At 39.7% G+C, this 12214-nt stretch overlaps 1 protein-coding gene across 1 annotated transcript in view; it reads left to right on the forward strand.

Annotated features, from left to right (window-relative positions):
• The window catches only part of cpne2 (copine II), a 55110-nt gene that overhangs the window by 1771 nt on the left and 41125 nt on the right, over positions 1-12214 (forward strand). Inside the window, exons 2-4 of the mRNA XM_005750650.1 lie at positions 2615-2808; positions 11328-11507; positions 11695-11769. Coding sequence (XP_005750707.1) covers positions 2632-2808; positions 11328-11507; positions 11695-11769 — 432 coding nt within the window. The 5' untranslated portion in view covers positions 2615-2631. The remainder of the gene's footprint in view (positions 1-2614; positions 2809-11327; positions 11508-11694; positions 11770-12214) is intronic.

Raw genomic sequence — 12214 nt, forward strand, 5'->3', positions numbered from 1 at the left:
GTGTGTGTGTGTGTGTCTTTGCAGTGCTTAATCCTGGGTATCATTGGGTTTATCACAGGGTAACTATGACTCTCATAATGCCCCCAGTGGATTTTTTTTTACACCAGTGTTGTTTTATTTGTACTCATTGGGTATTTTTAGCCAAACAGAACCATTTGTGTGATTAAGCCGAATTCTCAAGGTGATCTGATGTAATGGGGATTTACTAATTCTGTTATCTGGGTAAACTTCCACTCATTTCGTTAGATATCACATATGTCAAACAACTTAAAAAAAAAAAAACCAAACTGTGACATTAAAATGTTATTTCCATTCGACAAATGTCAAACACTGATTTCTGTAATTGTGCTCTCTGCGTGGCAACAGATACAGACACCCAGGGTGTTGGGAGCATCTCGTGTTCTCTCCTCAGCGGTGTCTCCAGTAATTTAGGATTTGGTTGGATACAGCGTAAGATGAGCACATGCACATGCTTGTCTGTTAGAGTTACGTCAAGGAAACTGCGGTTTATCCTGGACACCAGCCATCTGTGTGTATGTAACAGCAACCTACAGTTTTACATTTACATTACATGAGAGTAGCACATTTATTTACTCACTCTTCGTGGCACTGGCAGGCACTTTTGAGCTGATGGTGACCATAGGTTATGAATAATATTGATATTGGCTGTTTATCTTTTTTTCATGACAGCCTAACAGGAAAATCTCTGCACATCTGTTTCTGTCATTTTAAGCCTCGGTAATGTTTCAGCCAGTTTCTGTACCTGCACTCTGTTTTAGTTTGGTCTAATTAATTGTCCATTTACTGAGCAGCCATTTTGGCTCAGGGTAAACACAGGTGTAATTAATAACTCTAATTATGGCTCTGTTCCGTTTGGATGAGGTGCTGGCATTGTGTATGCTCACTGACAAGAATGGCATCAACATGCTAAATAGAACAGGACCATAACTTAGTTTTATCAGATATACCTGTGTTCACCGGTGTTAAGCTCATAAACACATGTTTTATTCACAGTTGCATGTAGAAAACATATCAAATGTTTAAACTGAGAAAATGTGTCATTTTAAGATGACTTTGAATTGGATGGCAGCAACACATTTAAAAAAAAAACAAAAGGCCGTTAAAGTAAGTGGCACTAAAAAGAAACAGCTGGAGGAACATTTTGTGACTAATTGGGTTAAGTGGCAACAGGTCAGTAAGATGATGGGGTATAAAAAGAACAAGTAACGATGGGACAAGGTTCAACAATCTGCAAAAAACTATCTTCACAAATTGTGGAACAATTTTCAGCATTTTTCAGAATCAATATAAAACTACAAAGACTTTGGATATCTCCTCACCTACAGTACATAATATCATCAAAAGAGAATCTAGAGAAATCTCTGTGCACAAGGGACAAGTCTGGAAAACATTATTTAATGCCTGTAATCCTCTGGTACTGCATTTAAAGTGGGCACCATTCTGTCATGGAAATCATCTAAAGGGCTCGGGAACACTTCCAGGAATCGCTGCCTGTTAACACAGAAATTCTGTTTGGAAAACATGGACCAAAGAGGAGAGGGATCATCAAGCTTGCACCTTGGACCAACTCGAGTCAAAAGCCTGTATCTTGTATGTTAGGGTGGTGCATTAGTGCCTATGGAGTTAGCAATGTGCCCATGCTGAAAGATGTATACAGGTTTTAGATCAACATATGGCCGCATCCAGTCGACCCCTTTTTCAGGCAAGGCCTTGCATATTTCAGCAAGATAAAGCCCAACCACAGCTACTCCAACAGCACAGTATAAGAGCTCGGGTGTTAAACTGACCTGCCTACAGTCCAGACCATTTAGCTGTTGGAAAAATTTAGTGCAAAGAAAACATACAACAGAGATCCAGTGCTGCTGAGCAGCTAGAATCCTATATCAAACAAAAATGGGATGGCTTGCCTCTCCCAAAAGTCCAGCAGCAGGTCTCCTCAGTTCCCAGACATTTATACACTGTTGTGTTGCTGTCAGCAATTTCATAATGACCTTAATGCTGTCTTAAAATAGTACATTTTCTCATTTTAAACATATGATATATTTTCTATGTTCTATTCCGGGTGGCTGCAGCTCAGGAGGTATAGCAGGTCATCTAGAAACCAAAAGGTTGGTGGTTGATATGCCAGATATCCTTTGGTTGCTCTCTGATGCTCCCATCACACAGTGAGTGAACACTTATGCAAAAAAGTACAGAAGAAGGTGTTTATAGGAATGTGAGTGAATGTGCGCCTATGCTGTGATGCAGGCTGTAACAGCTCTGCTATGATGGTACTCTGCAGAGGATAAATTCATTTAGTCTGTGAAAAAATAACCCTCACCACTTCACAGAGCCAAAGGTAGCATCTTCAGGTGTAATGTTTCCACCAGCTAACTGCACGTAATGCAGAGAGTTTTAGTTCACTGTCATGATATCACTGCACATATTCTCATTGCACAAGCTGAGAATGTGCTGAGATTTGTTATTAATAATCACAGCAGCTCTGTTTTATCTTTTTTTTTGTCAATCGACGGGATGACATATTTGGTTAAGTGTCAAGAAGTATGAAACTAAAAGTCTTTCTGCCTACTTCTGCCTGTTTGCTTTCCTTCAGGGTGATCAGGTGTGACCATGGCCTACACACTGGGCTTGGCCACTGATGGCCAGAAGCGCAGTGTCGGACCTCAGCACTGTGTCACTCGGGTGGAGTTGTCGGTCACCGCGTCCAGCCTGCTCGATCGAGATGTAGCCTCCAAGTCGGATCCATTCTGCGTTCTCTTCCACGAAGTGGATGGAAACTGGGTGGAGGTACAGTAAAGGATGGAGAGACATACATCCTTTATAAGATATAAGATAACCTTTATTAGTCCCACGTGTGGGAAATTTGTTTCCCACACCTTTATGAACAAGTGATGAGAAAGACTACAGAAAATGACACGAGAAATGAGAGGATTGTTTTGTTTTAATGGTGCAGAATCAATGGAGAATGGAATGGCAGACTGAAGAGGAAAGGCCGAACAGAGAGTTGATATATTACTGTTAAGATCATAAGTAGTCAAACCCATGTTGGCGCTTCTTCACACTGTGTATAGCGACTCCTGGGAGGTGGAGAGAGAAGATTAAAGTGCAGAAATAAAAAGATTGAGGGGAGGATGGAAAATTTGAATAATTCTAAGAAGTGCTTTTAAGGTTACATCCACCATGCTGGCTCCTCGAGGAAAGGGAACCAGAAGGTTTTGTTTGTAGTCTATGATACTCTGCAGGAAGAGCCTATAGGTTGTGAGTCAGATCCAAAGTCATGATGCCTTGACCATCTGGCATCAGCCATGGCATGCTGAGCCCAATAGGATGTTGCAAGATTTATGAGCGGCATTCCAATCTAAGACAAGTAGTGTAGACTCGGGCAAAGGCACAAAAACCGGAAAGAGAGTCAGTAATACATGTTTGACATTTTTAAATCATTGCCATAAAATCTCAGGTTTCACGAGGATGCATCATCATGTTAAACAAATAATTTTTTCTGATTTAAACTTTGGAAAAGCACCAAATAAGGGGAAACACCAAAAGCTGCTACTGATGACATTTCTCTTAAAGGTGCAGGGTTAAACTGAAGTGAAAGCCATATTTCCAATTAGAAGTGTGGCTTTCTGTTGCTGCATTTGAATTGCCTGGAATGGAAAAGGAATGTGTTCACAGAATATAAGAGAAATGTTTACAATTTGACAAGCTTACTTCACTTTAACACTCAATAACTGGTAAGTTGAGGATTAAAAATGCTTTGAGATAATCAAAAATTAACTAGAAAAGCATTTAGCTGTAAAAAAGTGAAGCATTCTTTCTAATGACATCCAGTTGTGTAGAAATTTACAGGAAAACATCCATCAGCTCCTTTGCTCCTTGCCAGGCTAACTACTTGTCAGTCACTGCCCTAAGTTTCATAGTCAGATTTCATAAAGCTGAGGTATTGATTTTGAAAATGCTTAGGTTGAGACTTTACTGTGACCTTTACCAACCAGCACATGGTATAATGGTGGCTACGTGTATCTTTATTGAACAGGCAGTGGAAAACGAATGCCTTTGGCTGCTGCATTAGCTGTTCATTGGATTTTAAGGCCTTTAGTGTTATTTTTTTGACATTTATAAGTCAGAAACTGGTAACTATGTGTATAGTGGCTTGGTGGTCCATACCAGTGATGAGAAATGCCCATCGGGGATAAAGCCACTCAGGTGGTTTTAATCATTTTGACTGTGTTGACTCTCATTCACTCACCTGTTCCTTGTATCCATTACAAGATGGTACTGAAGTCTAGTTGAATGGCATAAAACGTCACTTTATTCTCTTTAAACCAGAGCACAGGTCCAGACAGCATAAAGGAGTGATTATACCTTCGTTTTTGTTGTTGTTGGTTTTTACCGTTGACAAGAAAACTAACAGAGAAGTAAACAACAGCTGTACTGAAATCCTTTCTGGTCAGTAGAGGCTCTCACTGATGTGTGCTCATGACTCAAAGCAGAAAGTTACTGGTTTGAAATCAGCTGCTAATTCTTCTTCTCTGCTTCGGCTTTATGGACAGCTGGAGAGTCCAAAGCAGAAGAAACAGATCTTAGCTCAGTAGCTTTGATGCACCTTTAATTTATCTGCCGCAGTATAAAGTGCCCCGCTGAATGAGGGGAAGGAGTTAATGGTACAAATATGTGTAAATACGTTTTCCCAAAAGCTCATTGAGATGGTTTGCTAAGGCAAACAAAATGCTAGGAGAGCATTATTAGAACAGTAGTATGATTGTGATTAGGGCAAGCCTGGCTCCTTTGGGTTGTTTCCTGCAAATAGCAACAACTGGGGTAATAGGTTGAAGTGCAGCAACTCTGTTGCTAAATTCCAGTTTGTATCAGATCTTGGTCAGTTGGTTTTGCTGTTTGTTAGCTATTTTTATATAGTTCTCAGTTCATAGTAATTATGTATTTTTCTTGGGTTAATTTATATTAACAGGTCTTCAAACGCTTCATCCAGCTTTGTGAAGTCATCTTTTTGCCATTACTAATTCACTTTAAGCGCACTTGAGGCACAGTAAAAGTACACAGTGCACGTCGACTGTTGCTGTGAGCTTGAGTCAGGTTTGAAGCGTCGGTGCAGAGGTCCAACATGAGAAGATGGTAATAATCATGAGGCCATTTTCAAGACTCCAGCACACTGCTCGCGAAAATCAATAGGCAGAATCATTGCCAGCTACTATATTTCTAAACAGAGCAGCTTAGCAAACATCTGTTTTGAAGATTTCCAGAAACGCGGTGCATGTGATGGAGACGACTGACCGTCGCAGTTGGAACGGACATTTGATGACGTTTAAACTACCAGCCCACTTGCTCAAAGTCCGTATTATGTCGGGACAGCACTGTTAATATTTTGTGCATTCACTGCTAGGAAGTGGCTGTCATGTGTCCTGATCATACATGGTCTATCCATGTAGACCCACTGAGGAAACAAGTTGAAGATGCTCAAGAGGAAGACGGTGATGAAGCTTTGGTGTGTGCAGGCTCCTCCTTCGAATCTTCTGCAGCTAACAGCTGGTCAACAGAGCAATCTGGGTTTTTTGTGTATGTGTGCCTGTGTGTGTGTGTGTGTGTGTGTGTGTGTGTGTGTGTGTAGGCGAGTGCCTCGGGTTGCAGCTAGCTGTCGGTCAGCAGGGCATGTGGCTCCGATGTGAAATTGCCAACAGTTACCATAGCAACGGGAAGGGAAACAAAAGCTTAGTGCTCCTAGAGTGAGGCAACGATGGAGGAGGCGAAATGAGGCCCGAACCTTTTCGCGGATATTATCCACAGCTCGCTGTTTTACTCACGCTCAGCTTTCTCACTTCTCTGATCTCCTCCTGTTCCTTTCAGTTTTTTTCTCTGATTGTCTTTCTCGTTCCTGTCGCCAGCCTTCCCCTCTCTAGGTCTCCGTGTCTCAGTCTCTTGTCTATCTTCGTCTGTCTTGTGAGCTAGAGGTGTGAGAAGCAGCTGGGTCCATCGGGGAGGGGAAAGAGAGAAAAAGTGGGTACGAAAGGGTAAGAGTGTGAGAACGAGGAGGTGCGAGAGAGGGAGATGAGAAAAGGGTGCAGCAGAAGGCGAGGGGGAAATTATCTAGAGAAAGACAGGAGGAGGAGGAGGAGGAGGAGAGAAAGACAGCGAGGTGATGACATGAATGAGCGACAGAACAAGAAGAAGGCAAAAGAAAGTGAATGACTGTAGCCATAAATGGGAGATAGCAGCCAAAGTTAGTGTTAGAAAGTCTTTGAAGAATGTGATAGGTCTACAGAAATATGGATCTCAGCTATGTAAATGATGTGGCGCCCAAGTATCACACTACCGAGGCTATTTTCTAAATCCAAGGATTTTTTTTCTCCGAGCTTCCAAATCCCAATACTAATCTCAACACGTGTTATAAACCCAGATATAAGCCTGTAACACTGTAAGTGAGAACTCACAGGCAGTGGCATATTCAAACCAGAGGGTTTAAAAATCTAACAGTCCTCTGCAGTAAATGCAGCCTTATTTATTAGATCTACATTTGTGATACTAAATGATACTCAACAGTAAGTTTTGTTATAATTCATTCCAATGTAAACTGGCCTATGCATGGTTCACATTAAGCCCCATATAACTGACATTTTGTAGTAATTTTCATCTTTAAATACGTTATAAGAATATTAAAAATGTGTCTTAAAAAATAAACACACCTCTACATTTATCACAACTTCAAAGCTCTACGATTAGTCCCCAGAGTTCCAAGTTTCCAGTAATTTAAATTTAGCTGTTCGATCAGAAGAATAGAAATCCAGCAAACGGACAGTCAGTTCATACAAGTGTATGATTAATATTAGGTTTAAAACTTTCCACACCGGAGTATTGTTTTGAATTTTCCACTCGTAAATGATTAAGAACTCCCCAGAATATTTGATATGTAATTACACATATCAAAAGTAAGAGCAGAAAATTAGATTTTTTTCTTTTTTTTTCTCTTTTGCATAACATGAAAACACTCATTGCTAGAATATTATTTCAGTGGCGGTAAAGGCTCCTTCGTATCATCTGTAAATAGACTGAATGACTGAAAATGTTGTGCGCCAGACTATTTTAAACTGAAGCTGAACATAATCTGCTGCAGATCGGGTTATGCAGTAAGCACAAGTTACCATGGTGATCAATCCATGTTCAAAGAGACACTGAAAACTCAGACTTTCAGCTCAGTAACCCATAACATACAACAAAGTTAGTGAGTGCACAATAAACACGGGATATTTAGAAGCCTCAGTAAATGGTGGTAAATAGACTGAAGCTTAAAGGAAAGTGAACTTTGGACATGATTCGGGACACAAAGAAGACACAAATTATATTAAAATTGTTGTAGCTGATGACTAAATAAGTAACTTTTGCTGACAGCCACTGTGTTGCATTTTTTATGGTTATAACACATTAAATTTAAACTGTAAAGCCAAAGCACACTTTCACTGGTACATTTTTGCACCTGCCAGTTGTCAGTGTTTAGCAGAGATTGTTTTGGTGCTGTAGGCTGGTCCTAGTGATTATTTATTAGCAACATCATCACCGATGTCTTTAGAGCCGCTTTGGTTTGTTTCATTGATTCAACATCTTGGTATTGAGCTGTTGGGCTGAAGTGTCCTTGTTATGTTTTGGGCTGCGGGTTGTTGGGGGAGGTTCTCCCTGTCTGCTGAATGAAAAAAATAAAAGTGTCCGCTCAAATCTAAGGCACGAACACTTATAACAGATTGCTTCTAAATTCCTTTAACTCACTATAAATTAAGCTGCGGGATGCACATCCATTGCATTTGTTTTGTTAAAAGTCTATTTATTTATCTATCATAACCCTATCAGTACCTGTACTTTTCTTCCTGCACCTGTTTCTTCCAGCTGCAGTTCTACAGCTTAATTTTTCCTGCAGCGGGCAGTGCCTCTATCTGAAGTAATCTCAGTGACCTGTATTGTTGTTTTTCTTTTTTATCTAGTAGTAAACATAAACAGATAAGAAACGAAAGGAGGCATGAAGCGCCAGAGGGATCTGATTCATTTCTAAAGCTCAGTGAACCAGGATCAAATCCACAGAGGCACTGCTATGAGATTTTAGCCTGCTGGCGTGCTGTGATGTCCCAATAATTTGAGTTTTTAAGCTACGAAGTGCAGCCATTCTCCACTGCTCCCTTCCCATGAGTCAGACAGATGGATAAGTGCTGCAAGCACCGGTAGCAGGGTGAAGTTAAAACCTTTTTCCTGCTGGAGTATCTCAGTTCTGTGCTAATATCATTACCTACAGTCAGAGAGAAATGTATCTTAGATAAAAGCATTCACAGTAGCACGAGAAAGGTACATTTTATAGAATAGAATAGAATAGAATAGAATAGCCCTTTATTGTCATTGTACATGTACTGGACAGAATTAAAATAAAATATAAATATAAATAAAATGTAAATAGTAAAGACATCAGGAATAAATAGCAAACAAGAATAGTGAAAGGAGTATATACAATATATATGAACATTGGAAGATCGTATGCAACCACTGGGACCCGTCAGGATCAAGGAATTCATTTCTCTACAACTGTTGCAGGAAATAAAGATGAAAGAAGAAGGTGTAATTGCATAAGAACAGCTAAGTAATAGATGGCGGTACTGCTGTTTGCTGCAGGGGTTTTTGAGTAAAGACTGGTGAATAGAAAATATACCAGGATTCTGCAGAATTGGAGATTCGTTTGAGGTTAATAAACTGTCTAGATGTGCCTTCAGTAAATGTTACTATGAATAAAAGTGTTAGATGTTGGGAAATGGGCTCAAGAAAAAAACTGTTCGATGTTTGGCTGGTCTTAGACACTATAGGGCAATAGTGATGGCTCCATAGTTTGATGGTTGACATATTTGCTTGGCAAACTAAAGGTCACTGTTTGAGTTCCAGCTAGAGACACAAATCCCCTTTGGGGTTGTATGAGGAGGGGTATCTGGTTTAAAACTGCCAAATCAAATATGTGATGGTATCTGACTCTTTATGTCAAAGGAGCAGCATTACAACAGCATACAATTATTGAACAGATTAGCCTATGAAAATACATCTACTGCACAAGTGTAAAATTTACGCCCTCCTTCACATTTTCAAAATCCGTTCAGTGAGACAGATTGGAGTTATTGGAGGCTGATTTTGGCCCCTGGGCTTTGTGTTTGACACCAAAGGTCCCATAGGTTTGGAGATCATCAACAAGAGTTTTCCTTTCAAAAAGAATTTCACTTTTTTGGTGTGTATCAAAGTTCAGTTAGTTTAATTTAAATTCTCCAGATTGAAATTCTAGACATCCAGTGGTTGTTCCTTTCCTTCTGAACCTGCAGAGGGTTAGATGCATTTTTATAAGTGGTTTGCATTTCATCCCTCCCGTCTCCGTTATAGGAATGAGCTGAACTTTTTTAAGGCCTTTTATATTCAGTGGTGACAGGCTGAGTATATGTGACCTCGTTTAATGATTGTACGTGTCGTGGGTGAGTCAGGCTGGAGAGTAGTGGGATGAGCCAGTCAACTACCTGGTTTAGAAGAGTCAGAGCAAAGAACATGACTCTCACAGCACTCTTTTCAGGCACCCACACCCTCTTATCTGTCTGCTGTCTGGACTGCTCTCTGGGGCCATGAGAACACAGCGCATTGAGAAACATCAAAAACAATGGCTTTAGGGGAAAGGGCCCTTAAATTGGATAAAGTGCTGTCAGACGGCTGCAGCTTTTTAGGACTTTGTTTTGGTTTAAGGATACATTTACTACAAACCACCGCAGCAGGCTACTTTAAAAGTTCCGATAAATCTGCTGTTCTTTATCAACCCAACGTCAGACAAAGGTATAATATTTATAGGAATCTATAGTAATTCTGGGGATGGCACATTGTTGGGTCTCTGTCTAACACACTCCCACAGATTTGATCATCACTGGCCAAGTTTGTTTTGTTTTTTTAGCTGCATCTTGTTATCGGGGGGAATCCTGGCTTCGAGTGGGCGCCACAGACTTTACGACATGCTGGTGTCACAATCAGGGATGCTGAAGAGTTGCCCGAGGCTGATTCTTGTTTAATGCATTCAGTATTAAATGTTTTTAGAGAAGTGTGTGTCAAAACTAATGTTAAGACTACACATCATTCCCTTGGAATCTCTAGAGTAAAAAAGATTGGAGAAACACAGACACGCATATGTAGCGACTCAAACTATTTTACAGTCGTTTGGTGCGTTACAGTTGCCAGATACATATCAGTATCACTTTATTAAATTGCATACTGTATGCATGTACATGCTTTGCTTTTTGTAAACACAAACAGTAATATTTTTATACTATATAAAAACTTGTTTGTTTTTTGCAGCTTTGTAAAATTCCAATATAAAATCCAATTTTAATTTTCATTTTAATAATTTAAACTTTTGCAACTAAATACTCAAAAGTTAAATTGATGATTATGTATGATAGTATTTACATGTATTCATACTAATAATTCAATTCATTATTATGTTTCTAGTCATTTATTTTTAGTCTTTTAAGCTTTCATTAAGAATTTACAAACCTTCCGTATAAATTGCCACATGTTGCAAGATTGCAGAGACTACCCAGTCTTGCAGTTTTCCACAACAGAAGAGTCACAGTTACTTTAACCTATTATTTTGGCATTCAAGTCTTCAGGAAAAAGTAGCCACTTGTGTTTTGCTGGAAGGGACGGAGCTTAGATTTTGTGGTGACTTTGAGACTGTTAGATGCAGGTGAGCAGCTATTTTGGTAATGTAGTGTCTACACAAAACCAGACTCTACAGGCAGGATTAAAAAAAGCTCTTTGTTAATGGTGGTAGAAAGCAATCCAAAACACAGGAACAAGGAAAAAAGGTCCAAACTCAAGACTCGAACTGGTAGAGGACACACAGGAAATCATAACAGATATCACAACAAAGGACAACCAAAGCTCTTTCCACAAACTGACACACTAAGACTAATCAGGATAACAGGGAACAACTGGGTACAAGAGGTGAGGCTAATGAGGTATAACAAAACAAAGGAAGTAAAACTAAGGATAAAACACAGAGGACTGCCAAAATAAAATAGAAACCAACTTAGCAGAGAGATGAAGACCTGACAACAGGACACAAGAGCATTCTGTTGAGGAAGGAATAACCTAGGTCATGATCAATTAAAAACAAGCGCTGGACAGAGCTCGATAGTTCAGGACCAGGACTATGACACGCTTGTGAATCGTTAAAAGGGACAATACTGGAATTATTTAATTTTTACAGCATTTTTCTCTCCTTGTTTCTTGACCTTTAGCTGGGACGCACTGAAACAGCTGTGAACAACTTGAATCCAGTGTTTGGGGTGAAGTTCCAGGTGGACTACCACTTTGAAGAAATCCAGAAACTTCGCTTTGCCATGTTCGATGAAGACAAGTGTGCCACACAGCTCGACGAGCACGACTTCCTGGGAGCATTTGTTTGCACACTGGGAGTGGTACTGAATGATTTCTTCTTCTTTGGTTTGAAGTATATTCTTTATAACTACAGGTATAGTCTAGAGAAGAAGGGATAGGATAAACTGAACTAGATGGAATTTATTCTTACAATTAGATGCAGACTGTATTTTAAAGTGGATTTTTGCTCAATTTCAAAAATAAATAATTGTTGTCCTGATCCAATAGATTGTGTCCAATAAGAAACTTCACAGACCCCTGATCTTAGCCAATGGGAAGCAAGCTGGCAAAGGATCCATTACAGTAAGAATGTCTACTGTCTCTTAAAAGAAAATATTATGAACTATGAACTGAATATTATGAATATTATGAACTTATTTGATTTTTAAAAACCTTATTTACAAAAATAAAATAGGAATGGTCCCGAGAAGAGACCAGATTATTTAAGGGTAAGTTCCCGTTGGATCGTCAGTTATGTTGGTTTAAATAAATTAAGTAAAGACACCCCAAGCTTATTAGCGTTAGTATTTTCCTTAAACTGGGGTGTGACGGGTCGCCATGTTGCCCCCAGATCTAATTAGAAGTAAGAGACTCAGAGCATGACCGCCATCATAAACAGCTCTCAGACCCTCTGAGGATCTGTTTAAAGGGTAGTCAGCAATCTAATAGTGCTGTATAAGGAATATATGGAAGTCACTAACCTGGTGACCTGGCCATGCACCTGATTGAAAGGTGTCAATGTCTCAAT

Source organism: Pundamilia nyererei, unplaced genomic scaffold (genome assembly GCF_000239375.1).
Source record: "Pundamilia nyererei isolate P.nyererei 1_Seehausen unplaced genomic scaffold, PunNye1.0 scaffold00283, whole genome shotgun sequence".
Lineage (NCBI taxonomy): Eukaryota > Metazoa > Chordata > Actinopteri > Cichliformes > Cichlidae > Pundamilia > Pundamilia nyererei.